Below are 23,629 nucleotides of genomic sequence, written 5' to 3' on the forward strand. Positions count from 1 at the left end.
GGTGTATCACCAAGGCAATATTCACAGCACTGATGGTGACTATGAACATGCCAGTGTAGTTCTGAATCACAAAGTATAACAGATGCTCCATATAGAAGGCAGAAGAAAAACATTTATTCAGACACCAGAAAACCAAATCCCAAACACTAGAAAGCCAAATCCATCATAGTAACCAAGAAGTCAATACACATTAGCACTACAGGGGACAAAGCCATTCCCAAGCCTTCCCCCACTACCTTCACGAACACTCACAAGACTAGCTGTGCCTGCCTATGTCCTCTCTCTTTCTCCTCTGCCCTAATTGCTCTCACCAAATTCCTCCCAGCTCTGCTCCACCCTTCCTGTTCCACCGGTTCAGCAAGCTGCTCCTACCACATGTGACTTAGGCTTCCATGTGATTTAAGCAGGCCACATGGGCCTATTAATCGGTGGGAAAGATCTTCAAATTAAGCAAAAATACATTAACAATACAATTGGGCATGCAACTAAAAAAACTAGTAATAGAACAAATCCAAACTCTCCAATTAAACACCAAATTGAAAATCCTAAAAATTAATAAAATGGAAAGAAAACCATTGAACTAATAAATAACTCTAGAATCTGATTTCATGGGGGTAAGGAGACAATAAAATAAACAAAACATTGATTAATTTGATTTAAAAAAGAAAAAAATTACTAATATAAAAAATGAAGTGTGAAATCACCACCAATAATGAGGAAATTAAAGCAATAATTAGGAGATATTTTGCCCGATTTATATGTCAATAAATCTAAGAATCTAAGTGAAATAGATGAATACATTAAAAAACAGAAATTTCCCACATTAACAGAAAAGGAAATAGAAAACTTAAACAACTGCATCTTAGAGAAATTGAACAAGCCTTCAAAGAGTACCCTAAGAAAAAAATCACCAGGACCAGATAGACTGACAAGTGAATTCTACTAAAAATTTAAAGAATAATTAATTCTAATACCATATAAATATTTGAAAAAAAATAGGCAAAGGAGTCCTACCAAATTCCTTTTACAACAAAGGTATTTCCTGATTCCCAAACCAGGAAGAGCAATAACATAGAAAGAAAACAATAAAACAATCTCCCAAATGAATATTGATTCAAAAATTTAAATAAAATACTGGCAAGACTACAGCGAAACATCACAAATTAGAGGAGCATGGAATAGCTTATCTATCAGATCTATAGATAAGGGAAGAATTTATGTCCAAACAAGAGAATAGACAGCAATACATGGTGTAAAATGGATTATTTTTATTACACAAAATTAAAAAGAAGGAAAGCATAAACTGGGGGAAATTTTATAGGAAATTTTCTCTAATAAAGGCTTCATTTTTCAAATATAGAGAGTTGAATTAAATGTATAAGAATACAGGTAATTCCCTAATTGATAAATCATCAAAGGATATGAAGTCAATTTTTAAAGAAATCAAAGCTATCTATACTTGTGAAAAAATGCTCTAAATCACTGTCGATCAGAGAAATTCAGACTAAAACAACTTTAAGGTACCACTTCACACCTATCAAATTGGCTAATATGACAGAAAAGAAAAATCACAAATGTTGGAGGGGTTGTGAGAAAATTGGGACACTAATGTACTCTTGGTGGAATTATGAACTGATCCAAACATCTGTAGAACAATTTGGAACTATGCCCAAAGGGCTTTAAAACTGCATATCCTTTGACCCAACAATGCCCCTACTAGGTCTGTTTCCCAAAGAGACAAAAGAAAAAAGAACAGGACCCATATCTACAAAAATATTCATGGCAGCTCTTTTTGTGCTATTAAAGAATTGGAAATTGAGGAGATGTTTATCAATTGGAGAATGGCTGAACAAGCTCTGGTATATGATTGTGGAATACTATTGTGTATAAGATATGATGAGCAGGATGATTTCAGAAAAACTTTCAGAAAGACTTACATGAACTGATACAAATTGAAATGAAGAGAACCCCAACACTGTACACACTAACAGCAAATATTGTACAATAATCAAGTGTAAATGGGTTAGCTATTCTCAGCAATACAGAGATCCAAGACAATTCTGAAGGACTTATGATGAAAAATACTATTGGCCTCCAGAGAAAGAACTGATGAAACCTGAATGCAGACTGAAGCATGCTAGTTTTTAAACTTTATTTTTCTTGGTTTTTTGGGATGGCTTTGTTTTTAAACTTTATGGTTTTTAAACTTTTAAACTTAATAACTTTGTTATCTTTCACAATATGACTAACATGGAATGTTTTGCATAACTGCACATGTATCATATCGTGTTGGTTCTTCGTTGCGGAAGAAGACCATGCCATCAGAGAAATGATGACATGACTTGCACTTGACTCTGTTTTGAGTGACGGAGGGCTGTGCAGGTCACCAGCCTCACTTCTCCTCCAGAGCCATCTGAATCCAGTGACCAGACAATCTGCATGATGACTGGAGATGGCCCAGGATGCAGTGGGAGACGTTGGGCCCTTTAGGCCAAGGTCTTTGCAGGTACTCACTTGGGGTGAGGCAACACCCATTCATTGAATAGGCTGCACAAGTATAACCTATTGTGATGAGTGATTGATTATGGCTAGTAAATAATTAATAAATGATGGCAATTTGGCTATCTCCTGTAAACAAAAAACCTCTCCTGGAGGCCTCTTAGTATACATATACATATATATATATATATATATATATATATATATATATATATATATATATATAATCATTGGTAGAGTGGGTGTCCCCAGTAGGTGGCAATCAATTCTGATTGGTTTATAATTAATGAGAATTAATATTATAATGAGAAGTGGACCTATTCTAATGAGAGACTAAGGGGACTTGACTTTGATCATGTCACTCTTACTCCCAGATCACCCCCAGCCTCAGGCAATTTAGACAATGGATCTACCCATACCCAAGCTTGTCACAATGGTCAGATTTATCTATATTAGGCACTTTTTACTGTTTAAAAAGAAGTAAGCTTCCCCAATTGGGTGAGCAGACCTTTCCCCAAACCATTGTGAACCCCCAAAATCTGAATTGGCCAATCAGAAGAGACATTGTGGAGCACTTTGAGCTTAATCTACCATAGTGCTTTGCATGCTCTGACATAGTAGACATGCATTACTCTCCAAGTGAGCTCAAAATGCCCCTTCCTGTCAACACTTATTCTTCTGTTAATGACTATCAAAGACGAGGTGCCTTGACCAGACACTACCTTGAATAATGGGCCTTTTCTGATCTTAAGCTTTTTGTGGACATATACTATGTTGTGTCATGTTAGTGGTAAAGGAAACACAGATATCCTGGGATCATAATTTCCAACTGACACTACTTTGTCAATTGTCTTGTTTTGTTGTATTTACAACTATTCACTTAGGAAATTTCTTTCTCATATCATGACTAACCATATGGAGACCACAATTTTGGCTGACATAGGCATCCTGAGCCAGGAAGGGAGGGAGAGGGGAGAGGGAATTGCTTCTCTATGATGGAAGGCATTGCAAGATTCATTACATTTATATGGTTTCTCTCCAATGTGAATTTTCTGATATTCTGGGTCTGATCATTCACTTCATGTCCTTATTACATATATCATATTCATTAGTTATTTCTCTATTATGAATTCTGTGATGTTTAGTAAGTTCTGGTTGGTTATCCTATATATTCATTATCCTATATTCATTACATTTACAAATTTTCTCTCTGGTATGACTTCCCCACTGCTCCACAAGTATAACCCCTTCCCAAAGACCTTCATACAATAATTTCTGATGGCATATAAGTCCTATCTTCTGACTGAAGGCTTTCCCTTATTCATCACATTCATAAGGGTTTTCTGCATTAAGAATATTTGATATCCATTAAGTATGCTAGTCTTAAAAGTGTGCTGTGAATACAGTTTCTTGTCAAAAAAGTCAACTGATCATCCTTTACCAGTACACACCAGTAGATGGAGATAACAGGTTATATAACTAATCCTCTAGAATTCTTATTGATCAATGCACTCAGTGATAAGTTTTTAAAGTTACTTTAATTTACAATGTTATTGTAAAAGCAGTTCTGCTCCTGACAGTTTTCCCACATTTCCCTGAAACTGCCCCATAATTTGTTCACTCATTCCCAATTATTGAGCAGCTCTTTTGTTTCTAGTTAATTGATAAAAAAAAAAAATGCTTCCACAGTTTGTCATTTCATCAAAATTTGTTTTCCGTATAAATTTCTTCCTGTATATCTCCCTTGAATACTCCTGTCACCCCATATAATAAAGAAGATATTAAGTGAAGAAAAAAAAAACCCCAACCCTGTACAACTGATCAACACATTGTGGGGAAAAAAAGACCAAAAACCCTCTGAAAATACATTCAGTGCTCCAAAGTCCTACAGCAGAGACCCACGCAAAGGAGCAGGGAGAGGTGTCTTTTCATATCAATCTTTAAAATGATGCTTTTTCTTTGAATTTTGTTGAATTCATTGACAGTTTCTTTGGGGCTATTTACACTTTGGCATGAGACCGGTTTGTTTTCTTGGTTTTTACTTTGCTACATGTGCAATGCTCAAACTTAGTCATCTCCCTTCCTAATGTTCATGTGGACTATTTGTACCTGAATGGTGGCAGAGCCTTCTGGGCTCATAGTGCTCTGATGTAGGCGGCCACGCTGGACCTTGACCCCAACAAAGCGATGTCATGTCGGTCTTCTTTTGGGCACTAAACAACCAACTTCATTATACAGCTGTTCACGTCTGTCTCCCCAAGCATCTGTATTCATCTGATTTGCTGTTTTTTCACAATGCAGTAACATTTCATGGCATTTGGGTAGCACTCTTGGTGTAGCCATTCCTCATCAATCAGCATCTACTTCTTGTCCTTTGTTAGATGCATTTTGCTGTAAAAAAGGCCTTTCTTTTTGCTAGTGATTTCCTCAGGGCATATGTCTAGCAGTGGTACCTTTGGTTCAAAAGGGTATTAACCAAGGGTGGGAAACCAGTGGCATTGAGACCACATGTGGCCTCCTAGGTCCTTGGGTGTGGCCTTTTGGCTGAGTCCAAATTTTACAGAATAAAATCCTTTTACTGAAGGGATGTGTTCTGTGAAGTTTGGATTCAGTTAAGGGCTGAATCTTAAGACCTTGAGGCTGCAAGGTCCCCATCCCCTGTATGAACATTCAAGTCACTTTATTTAGATAATAAACTGCTTTGCAAAGTAATTGGGCTAATTCCTAGTCCCAACAGATCATTACTGTGTTCATCTTCTGACATCCTTTTGAACATAGACTATTCCCATCTTTTGTCATCTTTGTCCGTTTGACGGGTGAGAGTTGAAATTGCAGGGTTGTTTTCATTTCCACTTATTACTAACTGATTTGAAGTGCTTTTTTATATGGTTGTGTTTGTAATTTTTCTTTGGAAAATCAACCCTTTATTACCTTTTGAGTGTTAATCACTTGGGGGAATGATTAGTGTTCCAAAAACCTTCATGCAGCTTTAAATGTTACCAATTTAAAATTGCAGGAAGTTTTTTGAAGGGACACCACATACACTGAATATCAGATCCTTAGACATTTTTGGTAAAAAGTTTGGACCTCTCCCCTTCTTACCCTCGCTGCATTAACTTTATTAATAAAAAAGCTTTGCAACCTCATAAAAGTGAAAAAGTCTATTTTTTCTTTTGTAACCACCTGGATCCCTCATTTGATTAATAATTCACCCCTTAGTCATCATTTCAGTTCTCTTCCAATTAATTTTATGTAAATTTAATGTTCAGGTACCCTATTCTTGTTTATTGTAGTATATATGCTATATATACAGTATATAGCAAAATGGTGGTTCTGAACTTGTGAACTTGGGGAGAGGGGAGGGGAGGAAGATAAAATTTGGAACTCAAACTCTTGTAAATCTAAATGTTGAAAACTATCTTTGAATGTAATTAGAAAAAATACTAGATACAAAGAAATCAAAGGTATTTATAGTCATATAAAAATGCTTTAAATCAGTATTGATCAGAGAAAGGCAAATTAAAACAACTTTGAGGTTCTACCTCCCACCTATCAGATTGGCTAAAATGATTAAAAAAAGGAAAATATTAGATGTTGGAGGGGATGTGGGAATATTGACTCACTAATACACTACTGGTGGAGTTGTGAACTGACCCAACCATTCTGGAGAGCAATTTGGAATTATGCCCAAAGGGCTATAAAATTGTGCATGCCCTTTGATCCAGAACACTGCTAGGTCTATATTCCAAAGACATCCCCAAAAAAGGGGAAAGGATCCATTTGTAAAAATATTTATAGCAGTTCTTTTTGTGGTGGCTAAGAATCGGGAAATGGCTAAACAAGCTGTCCTATATGATTGTAATGGAATATTACTGTGTTGTAAGAAATGACAAGCAGATGATTTCAGAAACACCTGGAAACAGTTACATGAACTGATGCATAGTGAAGTGAAAAGAAACAGGAGAACACTGTACATAATAACAGTATTATCATTCAATGAAAATTTATAAATGACTTAAGCTCTTCTCAGCAATACAATAATCGAAAACAATCCCAAAGGACTAATGACAAAGTATATTATCCACCTCCAGAGAAAAACTGATGTTGATTGAACACAGACCAAAGAATGCTATCTTTCAATTTTTTTTTATTTTAATTAGTCTTCCTGTACAAAATGACTAATATGGATGTGTTACATAATTGCACATGTATAACCCATATCTGATCACTTACCATCTCAGGAATGGGGGGAGGGAAGGAAGGTATAGAATTTAGAACTCAAAGTTTTAATAAAAATGTTTTTAAAATAATACTAGACACATCAAACACACTCTTGATGAATATATTACTGAGGAAATAAAACAACCTTAGCAAACAGAATTTTTTAAAAAGTACTTCAGAAATCGCCTCATTCAGATCCCATGTAAAATTCAGTGCCGCCTCTACCACCACAAATCGGACAAGCAGTCACCTAGCTACATCGTGGGAAAGATGTCCAGTTAGGAGAGACCAATTACTTCCCTTAGGGCAACTCATTGTACTTTTGGACAGCTCTAATTGTTAGGAGTCTTTTCCTAACATCAGGTTTTTATTTACCTCTTTGCAACTTGCTCCTCATTCTACCCTGTGCAAACAAATGATAAAAGTATGTGCAAAGTTTTAGTAAACTACGATGCGGGTGGGGTAGGGGCTATATCCTTGCCACCTAACATAACATTCCTCCATCTGGAATGTTTCCTGCTCCTGCTTTGACACTTCAAGTTTCTCCTCTTAAGCACAGTTACCAGAAATGGATGATATGAGGTGCTAGTTGGGCAGTATAAAGAGAATTCCTTTCAGTTTACCTTTTTAAATTGTCTGTGCATTCAATGGCTAAAATATCACCCATGTTCTTTTATTTTGAAGCCATGATATCCAGTATATTATTTTCCAGCATGTTTCCTGTTTGCTCTCAAGGAATACCTCCTCAAGTTAATAATATTCATACCATTTTCTCCAGTTTGATCTACTGACACAGAATAAGCAAACTGCCATCTAGAAAAGTCCTCCCTCATTTTTAATTTTTCTGTGAAGGAAGACCTAAATGATAAACTTTAATACATTCTCTGTAGTAAAAGGCTTGGCAACCATTATAGCATTTCTGTCCAGTATGAAATTTCTGATGTTAAAACTTGAGTATGATGCCCTATTGGAAGGTCTTTTCACATGCATTATGTTTATTAGTTTTATCTTTGATATAAAATCTGTAGTATTCAATAAGTTCTGAGTTCTAGTGGTTGAAAACCCAAAATACATCATATGTATAAAAGTTTCCTCTTCTATGACTTCTCTGATGTTCCATTAAGTATATCTCCTTCACAAAACCCTTCCTATAATCATTTCTGTAAAGCTAGCATTGATAGTGCTTTAAGGCTTACAAAACCATGTACATATTTCATTGGATTTTTAAAGCAACCCTTCTATTATCCCTCATTTAAAACTGGAGAAACTAAAGTTGAGAAAGGTCAAATGACTTGCCAAGAGTCACAAAGCTACTACGGCAGAAATGGAACTCAGGTCTTCCTGACCCCAAATCTTGTATTTTTCTACACTTTACCACCTAAGTGCCTCATCACAGTATTAAGGTTTCTCTCCAGTATTTTCTAATGTGCAATAAGTATCTTCTTCCAAATAAAGGCTTTCCTGCAATTATTAAGTTTCTCTCCAGTACAGATTGTGATTTTGAGCAAGTTCTAAGCTCCCCTGGATGACTTCCCCAAATTTATTAGGTTCTTCTTCCTGTTTCTAAGATAAAATAAGACATAAGTTAATAATTTAATAGAATAAGATTTAATAATATGCCTTCCCTGCCAAAAGCCCTTCATTATATTCCAAAAGTTTCTCTCCTAAATTAAATTTCTGATGTTCAAAGGTTGTCTTCCAATTGAAATCCTTCCTACATTCTGATGAAATCTTTCCCCTGTGGGTTTTCTGATGTTCAGTAAGAATTGTCTTCCTGCTAAAAGCCTTACCACACTGATTACACTGATAGGGTTTTTCTCCAGTATGAATTTTCTGATGTTGAGTAAGGCTTGTCTTCTCTCTGAAAGCTTTCCCACATTCGTTACATTCATATGGTTTCTCTCCAGTATGAATTTTCTGATGTTGAGTAAGTCTTGCCCTCCTGGTGAAGGCTTTCCCACACTGATTACACTGATATGGTTTCTCTCCACTATGACATTTCTGATGCTTACTAAGTCCTGTCTTCTGACCAAAGGCTTTCCCACATTCACTACATTTATAAGGTTTCTCTCCAGTATGAATATTCTGATGTTCAATAAGTGTTCTCTTCTGACTGAAGGCTTTCCCACAGTCTTTACATTCATAAGGTTTCTCTCCAGTATGAATATTCTGATGTTCAGTTAGTGCATTCTTCTGATTGAAAGCCTTCCCACATTCATTACATTCATAAGGTTTCTCTCCAGTATGAATATTTTGATGTTCAGTAAGTGTTCTCTTCTGATTGAAAGCCTTCCCACATTCATTGCATTTATAGGGTTTCTCTCCAGTATGAATTTTCTGATGTCTTGTAAGTCCTGTCTTCTGACTGAAGGCTTTACCACAATTTTTACATTCATAAGGTTTCTCTCCAGTATGAATATTCTGATGGTAGATAAGTCCAATTTTCTGACTAAAGGCTTTCCCACATTCATTACATTTGTAAGGTTTCTCTCCAGTATGAATTTTTTGATGCTGAGTAAGGATTGTGCTCCTGGCAAAGGCTTTTCCACATTCATTACACAGATAAGGTTTCTCTCCAGTATGACTTTTCTGATGGTCAGTAAAAACAGATTTCCTGCTAAAAGCCTTACCACATGTATCACATTTGTATGGTTTCTCTCCAGTATGAATTTTCTCATGACAGGTAAGTCCTGCCTTGTGACTGAAGGCCTTACCACATTCATTACATTCATAAGGTTTCTTTCCAGTATGAATATTTTGATGTTCAGTAAGTGTTCTCTTCTTGTGGAATACTTTCCCACATTCATTACATTCAAAGAGTTTCTCTCCAGTATGAATTCTCAGATGATATACAAGGCCTGACTTCTGACTAAAGCTCTTTCCACATTCATTACACTTATAAGTATTCTTTCCAGTATGAATGTTCTGATGTCCATTCAGTCCTGCCTTCTGACTGAAGGCCTTCCCACACTCATTACATTCATAAGGTTTCTTGCTCTTATGAATATTCTGATTGTCAGTAAATGTTCTCTTTAGTCTGAAGGCCTTTTCACATTCATTACTTTCATAAGCTTTTTCTCCAGTATGAATACCATTATGGACAGTAATGTCAGTTTTCTGTGGATAGGCCTTTTTGGACTCATTACATGCATGAATTCTCTGATGTTGGATAAGTCCTGTCTTCTGACTAAAAGCTTTACTACATTTGTTACGTTCATAATATTTTTCTACAATATGAATACTCTCATTCTGAGAAATGTTTATGCTACTGGACAAAATCTGATCACATTCATTCCCTGAATGTGCTTCTTTTTCCCTATGTTGACTGTGATTTTCATTAAAGTCTGAGTCAAAACTAAACAATTTCTCACGTTCATTATACCTAGAAAGTACCTTCTTAAAAGAAATTCTCTTCTGTTTATTCAGGTATGAATATAATCTGGCTCTCTTTTGCTCTGTATCAGACTGATGAAGATTCCTTCCCAGAGATATCTTACGTTGTGGGAAAAGGATTGTTCCTTGGCAGAAGCCTCCATTATATTTTTTATATGCGTGTTCTCTAACATGATTGGAAGTCTTCATTTGAAAAAACTGCATATGTCCAAAAAGTTTCTCTTCACCACTGTGTCGTTTTTCTAATAAAGCACAACATTCCCTGGTTTTGCCAAACTTGGAGACATGGTGACTCCCCATGTGCATTCTTTCTTGGAATGGCTCTTTCATGGAGAGGCCAATCTTTGGAGTGGATTCCCTGGTTTCAGGCCTAGAGCCCCAGTCTGAAAGAAATTTTTTAAAGTGTAAACATCCCTTGTTGCCCGTGCTTTATACTTCGCCCAAGCTCCCTCTCCTCCATCAAATATATTGTTCTCATCTATCTTTCCAGACCAATTACACATTGCTCCCCTTCAGAGACACTATGGTCTAGATAAAGTGACCTCCAAAGGCTATCCCCCTATGTCACTTGTAGTCCTTCCTCCCCTCTGCCTCTTCAAAATTCTGATTTCATCTGAAATTCAACTCAAGGGTGACTTCCTACATGAAGCCTTTCATGGTGCTATACACACACACACACATATATATATACACACACACACACACATATACACATATACATATACATATATACACACACATATATATACACACACATATATACATATATACACATACATATACATACACACACACACACACACACACACACACACACATATATATATCTCCCAATTACTGTTAACTGTTTCATCTTAAAACATGTAAGCTCTTGGGAGAGAGAGGCAGATTCATGCCAAGAGATGCTCTTTGCATCCTATCTGCAAGTCCCTGATACAAAGCTTGGCACAATACCAGGCACAGAGGAGATGCATAACAAATGCTTTCTTGACTCTACAGGCTATTTTCTCAGGGTCAATCTGTAAAAGGCAAATCTACCCCAAGAGTCAAACCCTGGTCTTCTGAATTCACATTTGGGCCCTTTCTGTTTTGCATACTAGTGGATTAACCAATTCTGCATAACACTAAATGACAGAACTAGAAGAAATAAGCAGAAGATATAGGAAACCACTTTCAACACGTACACAAAGTATTTTGACAAATAGTTGTCCCAAATCAGAAGATCTGCCTTAAAAGCTACAAGGTTTGGAAAAGACTATTTCACTTATTACACAAATGTGTCCCAAAGGGATCAACAGTGCTGCTTAAGTCTAGCAAGTACAGTGAGCTGCTTTTCTCACCTCTTAATCTGAACCCAAACATAAATATGCTCATCTCTCAGACAGAGTGAAAAGGCTACAGGACACATCCCTTCTCCCTTCATCAACCTCCCAACCACAAAGATATGGGTGGAGTTATACAAGTTTTGGTTCTTCAGAACTAAAATTTAATAATTTAAATAAAGATGGGGAACCATTAAAAGGAACAGAAGAAAAAGAAAACTCTCAATAAATTTATTTTTACAAAATGATAGGAGGGAACCCGCGAGCGGAGGGGGAGACGGCTCGTCAAGGGAGGGCACACTGTCCCGCAGAAGGGGCCCCCCGACGCAGAGGCCTCCAGCCCCCTTTTACAAAGGTACCAAAACCTAGAGAGGCGAGACAGGTGGTGGAAGCCAACTTCAGTCGTATCTTCGTTGTGCTCGCCCCGAAGTCCCCCCCGAAGTCCATGCCAAAGTGGTTCAGACCACCCATTCCTGGCGAAAATAGCCAGAGGAAACCGTTTGGAGTCCGAGGGGAGCACAGGCTTTGAGAAGGAAAAGAGAGGGGGGATGGACGAAAATTAAACGCCCGTTCACATATCTAGCCCACTTTTTAAAAGATAAGCAAAAAGAAGAAAACATTTCAGACTGAGACGTGCGCTCCCACTTCTTTGACTTGGGGAATTGGACTTGCACTGAATTCCAACGATCCTGTTTCCCCAGAGTGGCGAGATGTCTCCATCTCTGAGTATTTAGGCATTGTTGATCAACCCTCCCTGAGGAACCAGGAAAGGAGACAAAAGTTCATAAATTTTGCAATGTCAAATGCAGTAGAAGCTCAATGTCCTACACTTGGTTGAAGTGCACCAGAGGCTTCTTTCAGCTCCAAAATCTATTCAGCAGAAAGGATTTTTCTGTGAAGGAATTATCCAAGTGATGAACCCAAAGTGTTTGGAAATGGACACTACATTCAATAACTGCTTGGAACTGAGATTGCTTTAAGCTTAACCATCCTTTCAGAGTATTACATTATTATAATACCAAGTGGGGCTGCAATGAATGAAGCCCCATTTCTGAAGTCTTTATTCTGAGAACAAGTGTCTTAGGAAGATATGGACCTGTTGCCATGAGGGTAAGGTGAAAAGCAAAGAGGAATCACACCCTAAATGATCAGGGTATTCATATGGATCTTTGGTTATTCAGCCAACAGTCCAAAAGCACCAGCACTTATATTTCAGCTCAAACCCCTATAGCCATGGATTACAACTCCCAATTTAGGAAGGGGAATATCCTGCTGGATGAAATAGTAACAAAGCTTCTAGAAGTTCCTTTATTTCACACTAATTTCCCCAGAAGAATCCTAATCAGCTTTCTAAAATTTTTCTCTGCTATGACTAAATTTTGATGGCTGTCACCCATGAAAATGTCTCCTAGTGTGGTTTTAAAAACAGACTCACAAGGTTTACATCAGCTGAGGGATGGATATCAGAAACAAAAGCATAAGAAGCCATGTTTCACAAGGCAAAGATAATTTCTGACCCAACCTGTTTTCAATATCTTGAATCAATCAACTATTCCAATTTTGGGGAGTTTCCACAAATACAATTCTTGAAACAGTGACTAATCATTTTCTTCAAAAACAAACACACCCAAATAAAACAAGCAACAATGAATAACAAAAAAAAAAAAATGATAGGAGGAAGACAAGCCTAAAAAAACATGTAATAAAAAGCAGGTGGCTCACATGGATAGAACTCCGGGCCCAGAGTCAGGACGATTAATCTTTCTGAGTTCAAATCCAGCCTCAGACACTTACTAGATGAATGACTCTGGGCAAGCCAATTAATCTTGTTAGCCTCAGTTTCCTCATCTGCAAACTGAGCTGGAGAAGGAAATGGCAAATCACTCCACTATCTCTGCCAAGAAAAGCCCAAAGGGAGTCATGGAGATTCGCACATGACTGAACAACAATAAAAGCAATCCAAAAGGGATGTGACAAGTGGGCTGTGTCTTGTCCTGATTTTGTTCCAGATACCACTGACGTAACAACAGAGAAAGGCAATGTTCATGAGAGGAGAAGCAGGAGAAGGGCCCATGAGGATCAGGCAAGGTACTGAAATGGGGAAAGAGAGCACCCTCCTCTCTTGACCCCCTCCTCTGAGACTGGAGGGACAAACATACAGGAGAGATACATGGAGAGTGCTTGGTGGAGCAGATGAGGCTCCTGGAAGCAACTCACCCCAGACAGCCTCAGCTCTGCTCCACAGGGGCCTCTGGAGCCTTGAGACATCCCTGCCCAAGGCTGTCAAAGTCCCTTCTCCAAACAAAAAGCTGTGATGTTGCTGGGGATGACTCACCTGGACAGGTGCTTCTTGGGCCATCTCCCTCTGACAGCCAGACCACTTCCCCTCGCTCCAACTGGTCAATCACATCTGGTTTGGAAACTGTTAGTCCTGCACATTGTAAATGCAAAGGTGCTGATTCAGCAAGCCAGCTCAAAATGTGAGCCATCTCTCAGGGAAAAATGGAAATGCCAGGAAGGCGTAAAGAGAAAGGCAAAGAATTTCTAAAGGATGCCTTGTCCTGGGCCCCTACAAAGTATGGGAGAATGCATTAAGGAGTGAACCTGGCCCAGAAAGGACCCACCAAGAAACTTTCATGCCTCCAGTCTCTAAACTGGAACTTTAGGGAAGAATCTCACACTTGTGGGGAAAAAGTACAACAGAGAAAGAACGTCAAGGTCCAATGAACCTGCCAATGTCTTTCTCCTAGACACAGGCAGATATGCCACAAATACCAGAAATGCCACAAGGCCATAAAAGGATGAGCAACCTAGAGCCTCTTCAGAAGAAAGAATAACTGGCAAACACGGGAGAGAAGGCACAGCATTTACTACGGAAGGAAAACTTCTCCAGTAAAAAGAATCTGAGTTACCAAGGGAAGCCGTCCTCACCCAGCCAGACCAGGTTGCAGTAGTTCTCCAGCATCACGTCCTTGTACAGCTCCTTCTGAGAAGGGTGCAGGTGTCCCCACTCCTCCAGGGTGAAGTCCACAGCCACATCCTCAAAGGTCACTGATTCCTAGAACACCAATTATATTTCTGCATCTCCAGGTCCCCTTCCCAACATGGACCCAAGATGCCAGTTAGTTTTCACGGAATCACAAAACCTAAGAAAGAAAAGGGTCCTCAGAGGCCAGTCTAATTCACACTTGAAAAATGATTCCAGCCACCACTTCCTCAACAGGTGGAAAAGGCAACCTCAGCCTGAAACCCTTCAGTGATGGGGAACACATTAGAACAGCTTTAACACGTAGGAATTTTTTCCTTACACTGAACCTAAATCTACCTCTTGGCAATGTCCCCCCAGTACTCCTGTTTCTAAACACTGGCCCTTCAAATGCTAGATGACAGCTCCTTTCCTTTTTCCAGAGTTCCACATCTGCAGGTCCACTCAGCCCTGTGTCTGCCTTCTTTTAGATACCTTTCACTTTGTACCTACAAGTATCTATCTAAAAAGTGGTTTATGAAAAAGGCAAACTAGTCAAGTGTGGTGTGATTCCTGCTCCTGGAGAGATAAAAACAGGAAGATCCCTTGAATTTAGGAATTCTGGGCTACAGCAGGGCCAGTGTCAATCAGGTGTCTCAACCAGCTGCATCACCAATATGACAACTGTCCAAACTAGAAATTTTCATTGCTTCTTTTAATTCAGTAGACCTTTATTAAGTGACTCCTGTCCAAAACCACAAACACTTAAATTCAACGATCAAAGGCCTGTGATTTTAACTGCAGCAGAAAGAAGTTCAAGGTGTACACAGGGAAGTAAGTGAAAGACTGTTTGAAGACTGCATGCATCAATGGTCAAAGGAATGTGAAATGCCTCAGCAGGGGAGGCAGTAGGTGACCTGAACTCTGAAGGATGCCAAAAGATTTAATGGATAAATTAGCACTGATGAGACTTGCCCATGCCAGGCCCTGTGCTATACACTGGGAATACAAAGAACAGCAAAAAGGCCCTAACCTTCAAGGAGTTAATGCTTTAATAGGGAGACAATATGGGGGTAGGGGTAGGGGGGACATGAAAGGTTGGCTGTCAAAGGGAGTTTTGGGGGTTAATCAGGCATGGTGGCAAGTAAGAGGCTTGGGTAGGTGCTCCTTCCCTGGTGAGATGGGAGGTCAGATATGGCTTGGGGACTAGCTACAGTGAGTGTGTGACTTTCATTCATGAATCAGCAGAGGTCTATGTGGGGTTTAAATGGAGGCGAGGAGACACAGAAAAGGAAGAATGGTCTCTGGAGGTCAGGTCCAAAGTGTGCAGGGAAGGGGTGAGGTAGGAGGGTGGGATGGCAAAATGCCTGAGTAGGTCAAAGTGTTCGGGTGGATTGCTAGATGGTATGGAGTCAGCTAGAGAGTAGGGTTCAGTGAATTCACATTCCCTCACTAATCAGCAAATGCACGACCAAGGACAGAGCTCCAAGACTGAGAGGAACTGAGCAATGAAAGACTCAGTCTAAAGAGGTGAGGTCTGGAGAAGGATAGCAGTAAAGTGCATTCTAAGCACAGGACAAGTGTTGGTCAAGGCACAGAGGAAGTAGATCAGTTCTGAGAAACGTCAGTACATCAGCTGGGCTGGAATGTAGAAGGTGTGTAGGAGAGTAGGAAGCAATCAAACGATGGAAGTGGGACTCACTCAGCTGGGAAGGCTTTAAATACAAAGCTGTGCATCAGAAACCATGACACACTGGAATGAGGGGATTGACATAGTCATCGGGGTCATCCAAGTCATCCAAGAGACAGACTTCCCTAGTAAAAGAAGGAGGAGGACTGGTTAAAGAACAGACCGAAAATAATCTAGCAGACATAGATACAATACTAGACTGAGAGTCAACAGACCTGGGTTCACACCATTGCTACCAAGGTCACATTTCTCCTAGAAGTGTCTCAGATTCCTCATAAGTCAAACGACAACTCTCCATCTAGATTCAATGAAGATCCAGAAGGAGGAAAGCCAGCTTGGTGGTGGACCTTGAATCCATGTCATACGAGGATCAGTGAGAGGAACTGGCCAGTATGGCAGTATCTAGGAAAGAACAGTGGCTCTTCAATCACACAACCTGGGCCTAAATCCTGCCTCTGACAATCACCCTTTGCACAATCTTGGCCAAGTCCCTAAATCTCCCTCATCTACAAGATGAGAGGGTTGGCCTCTGTGGCCTCTAAGGGCCCCTTCCAGCTGCAGAGCTAGGTTCTTACAACAGTACTGGAATTCTGGAGAAGGCTCAGGAAGGGCGTGAGAGCTGACCTGAAATATTTAAGGGGTCAGAAGCAGGAGGCATGAACAGCAAAGGGGCAAAGGTAGGCTGGATATAGGGAAAAATTTCCTCACAACTAGGGACATTCTGAAGTAGGATGGTTGACCCTTGGAAGGTGATAGTGGATTCCCTCTCATAACAGGTCTTCAAAGACTGGAGGGTTGTTTCTGGCTATGCTGGAATTCAGTAGAGTGGATGTTGGACTTGGTGTTAAGAAGACCTGAGTTTAAATTCCGCCTTGTATGAAGTCATCCAGAGAGAAGAGTGCAGAATAATGGACACAATTACCCTAATGAGATTGAGAAAAGCAATCCTTAAAGACCTCAGAGGAATTCGAAGGGATGCAGTGACAGACCTGGATGCCAAAGGATTAAGAATAACACCACACTCTCTATTCCTTCAAAAGAAGTGTTAAGCCGTGGATGGGATGCCTACACTGGATGTGTCAGAGAAGGTCAAAGCTCCCTTATTTCTCAGCTATGGGATTACTTAATTTACCATTATTTTATTTTTTAAAATTAATTTCTTTTTAGTTTTTAAATTCACTTCCCTAAGTTTTAAATTTTCTCTACCTCCCTCCCCTCTCTACTCCCCAAAATGGCATGCAATGTGATATAGGCTCTACATATACATTCTTATTAAACATATTTTCACATTAGTCATGTTGTATAGAAGAATCAGAACAAATGGTACCACGAGAAAGAAAAAACAAAACAAAACAGAAAAGAGAGAAAATAGCATGCTTCCATTTGCTTTCAAACTCCAGAGTTCTTTCTCTGGATGTGGATGAATTTTCCACTGTGAGTCTTTTGGAGTTGTTTTAGGTCCCTGCATTGCTGAGAAGACATAAGTCTATCAGTCAGTCATCACACCACGTGGCTGTTACTGTGAACAAAGTTCTCCTGCTTCTATTCACTTCACTCATCATCAGTTCACATAAGTCTTTTTAGGATTTTCTGAAGTCCGTCTGCTCATCGTTTCTTATAGCATAATAGTATTCCACAACTTGTTTTGCCATTCCCCAATTGATGGGTATCCTCTCAATTTTCAGTTCTTGGTCACCACAAAAAAACTGCCATAAATATTTTTGTACATGTAGATCCTTTTCCCATTTTTATGAACCCATTGGCATATAGCCCTAAAAGTGGTATTGCTGGGTCAACAGGTATGCAGATTTTTGTAGCCCTTTGGGCATAGTTCAAAATTGTTCTCTAGAATGATTGGATCAGTTCACAGCTCCACCAACAACACATACCAGTGTTCCAATTTTCCCACATCTCAAGTATTTATAATATTCCTGTTTTGCCAAGTTAGCCAATCTGATGTAGTGCCCAGGAGTTGTTTTGACTTGCATTTCTCTAATCAATAGTGAATTAGAGTATTTTTTCATATGACTATAGATAGCTTTAATTTCTTTCTTAGAAAACTGCCTATTCATATCCTTTGACCATTTATCAATTGACGAATGACTTATATTCTTATAAATTTGACTCAGTCCTGTACATATTTTAGACATCAGTTATAAAAATTCTTTCCCAGCTTTCTGCTTCCCTCCTAATCTTGGTTGCATAGGATTTCTTTATGCAAAAACTTTTCAATTTAATGTAATCAAAATGATCCACTTAGCATTTTATAATGTTCTCTTTCTCCTGTTTGGTCATAAATTCCCCTGTTATCCATAAATCCAATAGGTAAACTATTCCTTGCTCTCCTAATTTGCTTATAGTATCAGCCTTTCTATCCAAATGTACTCATCTGAGCTTTATTTTTGTATACAGTGTAAGATGTTGGTCTATGCCCAATTTCTGCCATACTATTTTCCAGTTCATTAGCTAAGTGTAGTGGCAAAAGAAGGGGAAATAAGGGATGGTACTGGCAAGTAATGGTGGTTGTGGAAAAAAAGCCCAAAGCATCAGCAAAAAGTCTTTAAAACAATAAAAAAAATGGACCCAAAAAGTGCCAATAAAGAGAAATAAAAGGAGAGAAAGAAGGGACTTTAGAAGGAGACCCAGACAAGCAGGGCAAACTGGGCACTACCATGCTAGATTGAATATATACATCAAAAAGTAAGCTGTACAGAGAAAGTCTCACAGCTGCAAAGAATACCTTGTTTTCTGGTCTTCTTTGTGGAGAGTTATGCTCATTCTGGATGATGTTTCTCAAGGTCAATGTAATGGAAAACTTTTTTTGTGCAAGAAATGAAATGCAGTAAGATTGCATCTGGGATTACCCAGCATCAAAAAGAAACAGGTTGATAATCTTGCGAAGAAGATGTTACCCTCACATACCTGGGGACTGCTGGTGGGCAGGAGGACTGGAACCATTCTCCTCTACTCAATGCCCTCACCAAGTGGGGAAAGGCAGAGTCCTCAGAGATCAGAGCTGGAGGAAAGAAAGGAAACCATGAGCAGGTGCAGCCCAGGCCCTTCTTTTGGCCTCTAGAGTCCTGGCTTCTCTGCTTCCATATGCCCCACCTCCCTCAGGCTTCCTGTCATGGAAGTTCACCACCTCTGTCATCCTTGCCCTTCACTCCCCCTCATCTCACACATCCCAGCAGCTGTCAAGTCTTACTCAAGTAATTCCAAAGAATCCTTAACAACCCTCCAAGTTACTCCTCCAGTTTAGGCCTTCATTGCCTCCTACCTTGCAACAGAATAACTGGTCTCTGTCTGTGGGGAAGGGCAGGTCTGATCAAATGACCCACCTACTGAGTAAACTCCAATCACTCCCTGCTGCCTCCAGGATCAATCAGAGAATCCTCCAGTGGGCATTCCAAGCCTTCATGACTAGCTCCACCTCCTTCCACCTTACTGCCTTCCACATACTCTGCCTTCTAGGGATGCTGGCCTCCATGCTGCTCCTCAAACCCAACTCTTCATCTGCCACCTGGGCGTTTTCACTAGCTGTCCCCCATGCCTGGATTTTTCTCTCTCCTTTCTACCTCCTGGCTTCCCGGGCTTACTTGAAGGCTCAATTAACTTCCCATCTTCTACAAGAAGCCTTTCTCCATCCCCTTAATGCTAGGGCCTCACTCAGGTGATTATCTTGAAATTATCTTGAAATTATTATACTTCACAATTGTCTGCATGTTGTTCTTCCGAATAGACCGACAGCTCCTTGAAAGCAGGAAGTGGGTTTATTTGGCCTTTCTTTGGATCTCCAACATTTAGCACAGTGCCTAGCACACAGGAGGCATTTAATAAACGCTTACTGATGACTTGCTGCACATCTCTCCTCTCTCTAACCTGTCTTGTCCATGGCTGCCACAGTGATCATTCTAAGGCTCCTGGAGCTCCCTATCATCTCTAGAATTAGGTAAATTCCTCTGTCTGGCATCTACAGCCCTTCACCATCTTCCTCCAGGCTGCCTTTCCAGACTTATCACACATTTCCCATCACAAACACTTGTGGGCAAGCTGAATTGGCCTGCTTAGGGCTCCTCATTTAGGACCACCTGTCAGCCCTACCCTGTCTCTGTACGAGGCCATTCCCTGAGGCTCTCCTCTGCTCTCCTTCACCTCCCTCTCAGAGAATCCCTGACTTCCTATCAGGTTAGAGCCAAGTGTCACTACGCTCGGAAGGTGTTCCTGATCCCCCAACAGCCGAGCCCTGGTGCCTGCCCTCTCAACATAAAACAGTACTTTAGATCCATTTTGGATGGCTGTTTCATTTTTGTCTCTGTACCCCAAAAACTTTATACAGTGTTTACACAAAGCAGGTGTCTAATAAATGCATGCTGATTGGATCAGCATTAAGGGGGCTTGGGGGAAAGGACCGAAAAGACAAGGACGCCTGGAAGGCGGTGGGCGCCCCGCAGCAGCAGCTGGCCCACGGAGGGGGACAAGGCATGACCTCGGCGTGGAAATAAGGACGGAGCCCCAGAGAGGGGGGAAGCTGTGCTAAAGCAGGGTCCGAGCGCGGGCGGGGGCTGCAGGGGCAACAGGGAGACAAGGGAGGAGGGGGAGGGGACAGAGGAGGAGGCAAAGGAGGAGGGGGGCGGAGAGGGAGGAGGGGGGCGGAGAGGGAGGAGGGGGGCGGAGAGGGAGGAGGGAGGAGGGGGGCGGAGGAGGGGGCGGAGGGGGTTGGGGGGGAGGGGGGCGGAGGGGACAGAGAAGGAGGCAAAGGAGCAGGGGGGCAGAGAGGGAAGAGGGGGGTGGAGGAGGGGGGCGGAGAGGGAGGAGGGGGGCGGAGAGGGAGGGGGGCGGAGGGGACAGAGAAGGAGGCAAAGGAGCAGGGGGGCAGAGAGGGAAGAGGGGGGCGGCGGAGGGGGGCGGAGAGGGAGGAGGGGGGCGGAGGAGGGGGGCGGAGGGGGGGAGGGGGGCGGAGAGGGAGGAGGGGGGGAGGGGGGCGGAGGAGGGGGCGGAGGGGGGGCGCTGGGGGCGGAGGAGCGCGGGCATCCCCGTGGCCGCGCAGGAGATCACAGGAGAGGAAGGAGAAGGGAGATAGTACAGAGAGGTCAGAGGGGGGACTGGGAGGCAGGGAGTGGGGAGGGGAAAAGGGGGGGACAGAAACTGGGGGGCTAATGGAAGGGAGGAGGCGTTCCACGAAGATAAAACACACACGGGGGAACCACGGGGCAGGGATAAAGGTAAGGTCTCATTTAGAGGGTCCAAAATGAAAGTTCACCACCTGAAGGAGGCGGGGCTGGCCAGAGGAGGGCACAGGGGGCTGACTGCGCGTGCGCGAAGGCAGACCCAAGAGGCCCGCACGGGAGAGTGCGCCTGCGCCAAAGTAATCGCGTGCAAAGGTGGGGGAAGAGTAAGGGAGAGGCTGCGCCTGCGCAGGCAGAAGGCCCAGTTTCTCCTTAGGCCCCCTCTGGAGGGAAGGTGGCTGAGGAACATGGCGTGGGAGGCTTCGTCCCCATCCCCGCTGCCCATTGGCCCTACCTCCGTTTCCATTTTCGATACAAGGCAATCCTGGCCTCACGTCTCTGTGCCTGAGCTGATTCCAGCCGACTGCGAACAAGGGGAGGACGGTAGAGCCAGGGAAAGCCTTGGAGCTTGATTTCCGGGAGAGGGGGGAAACACGAGTCACGAATCTCTCTCGCCTCCGTGTCCGCACAGCCTTCTGGGAAACGTAGTTCGGCAGCCCGCAGGTTGTGCGCATGCTCAAGAAAACCACTTTGCCTGCCCAAGGTCTAGAAAACAGGTGTTCTGGAGGACTGGGAAACGGCCCCAGGGTGTTCCTGACCTTCACGAACACGTTTACGTGCACACATACATACACGCATAAATATACACATATGTTTAAATCCATGTACACGTATGTGACATATGTATGTATATATGTATGTGTGTGTGTATATATATGTACACACTGTGTGGGATGGCTCGGGTCCCTACATAAATCAGTTACTCAGAGGCCTCTCCAAGTGATGACAGAAAAGAGATTTATTCGATTCTCGAGAAGCGGGGCCAACCTGTAGGAGTAGGAAAGCCGAAGACAAAGAACAGGACAGCGATTTATATAGACCCTAATGCAAGTCCCTCCTCCCCCCACTGACCATTATCCTCATTAGCTGAGAATATGGTCTTACATTCTAGACACGAAATCTAACCAATCCCTTTTGAAATGAAGACATCAAGGAATTATGTAAGTTTTGTCCAATCATTGAGACGCTAATACACTACACGGTTTTATATCCTTATATGGACCTATTCTAGTCTAAAAATATTGTAACCTTGAGCCTTTAGGCCTTACCTCACCCCTGGGAGAAGAATTACAATCTGAGGAGTCTTCACTAAGTCTATCCCACTCAACATATACCTATGTGTTTTATTTTTATTAAGCACCTGATATGTACTGGATGGGCAGCTAGGTGACCAACTGGATAGAGCACGGGGCTGGGAATCAGGAAGACTCATCTTGAGTTTCGATCTGGCCTCAGACACTTATTAGCTGTGTGACCCTGGCAAGTCACTTTACTCTGACTTAGTTCACCACCTGTAAAATGGGCTGAAGAAGGAAATGACAAAGCACTGCAGTATCTGTGCCAAGAAAACCCCAGAGGGGGTCACAGAGAATGACTATGACTGAAACAGCTGAACTACAACATGTGCCAGACTCTATACTAAGTTGTGTTTGTCCTTCGTTGCCAAAGAAGAGCATGGCATCAGAGAAATAATGACATGACTTGCACTTGACTTTGTTTTGAGTGAGGGAGGGCTGTGCAGGTCAACAGCCTCACTTCTTCTCCAGAGCCATCTGAATCCAGGGACCAGATATTCATCAGGGTGACTGGAGATGACCCAGGATGCACTGGAAAAGGGAAGGGAAGGGAAGGGAAGGAAAGGAAAGGAAAGGAAAGGAAAGGAAAGGAAAGGAAAGGAAAGGAAAGGAAAGGAAAGGAAAGGAAAGGAAAGGAAAGGAAAAATTAACTGAGGATTCAAAGAAGGTCAAAAGACAGTCCCCGCTCTGAAAAAGCACATTGTCTAATTGGGGAAGACAACATATGTATAATTAGGTACAAGTGAGTCATACACAAGACAAATTGGAAATAGTCAAGAGAGGAAAGGCACTAGAATTAAGGGGTATTAAAACAGGTTTTCTGTAGAAGATGGGATATGAAGAAAGCCAGGGAAGCTAGATGGTAGACAAGTGACACACCATTTACGTAAGTCTTGAGGGTGTGAGCCCCAGTCAAAGGGCATTGTTTATTCCCTACCACTGGTAAATGGATATCTCTTCCTTTGCCAAATGCAGGGATAAAAAATTTCTGATTGACTAAGCAAACAACATTTTCCATCCCCCTGCCACCACCACTTCTCCTTACATTGTTCCCATGTACTTTTTAGCCTTACCTGTGCCATATCCTCAGTCCAGTCCGTCTGTTTCTATTGTGTTTCTGGAATCCCCATTCTCTCATTAGGAAATTTAATCCTAGACTTCCTCATATGCTTGTACCC

General features: G+C 41.5%; 1 protein-coding gene across 2 annotated transcripts; it reads right to left on the bottom strand.

Moving 5' to 3' along the window:
- Window positions 1–6,629: 6,629 nt before the first annotated feature.
- On the bottom strand, window positions 6,630–21,788 carry LOC140498938 (uncharacterized). Of its 2 annotated transcripts, XM_072599738.1 has the most exons (6): window positions 19,013–19,106; window positions 16,306–16,492; window positions 16,103–16,215; window positions 14,367–14,493; window positions 13,771–13,866; window positions 6,630–10,496 (listed from the first exon to the last, which is right to left on the bottom strand). In XM_072599738.1, exons 4-6 carry the CDS (start codon window positions 14,398–14,400, stop codon window positions 8,329–8,331), a joined length of 2,298 nt encoding a protein of 765 aa, XP_072455839.1. In that variant the 5' UTR covers window positions 14,401–14,493; window positions 16,103–16,215; window positions 16,306–16,492; window positions 19,013–19,106; the 3' UTR covers window positions 6,630–8,328. The 2 variants fall into 2 exon arrangements, with proteins under 2 accessions (XP_072455839.1, XP_072455837.1); XM_072599736.1 differs by lacking the exons at window positions 16,103–16,215; window positions 16,306–16,492 and adding an exon at window positions 21,611–21,788.
- Window positions 21,789–23,629: the final 1,841 nt, after the last annotated feature.

The sequence above is a fragment of the Notamacropus eugenii genome, chromosome 4, assembly GCF_028372415.1.
Source record: "Notamacropus eugenii isolate mMacEug1 chromosome 4, mMacEug1.pri_v2, whole genome shotgun sequence".
NCBI classification, from domain to species: domain Eukaryota; kingdom Metazoa; phylum Chordata; class Mammalia; order Diprotodontia; family Macropodidae; genus Notamacropus; species Notamacropus eugenii.

What these genes read in the sequence shown, in the direction of transcription:
- LOC140498938 (XM_072599736.1), bottom strand. Translation starts at nt 19,048, where the DNA reads ATGGTTCCAGTCCTCCTGCCCACCAGCAGTCCCCAG. An exon ending in CTGCAACCTGGTCTGGCTGG is followed by an intron (nt 13,867 to 14,366) that starts GTGAGGACGGCT and finishes TACAATGTGCAG; the next exon opens with GACTAACAGTTTCCAAACCA. An exon ending in CCCAAGAAGCACCTGTCCAG is followed by an intron (nt 10,497 to 13,770) that starts GTGAGTCATCCC and finishes AATTTCTTTCAG; the next exon opens with ACTGGGGCTCTAGGCCTGAA.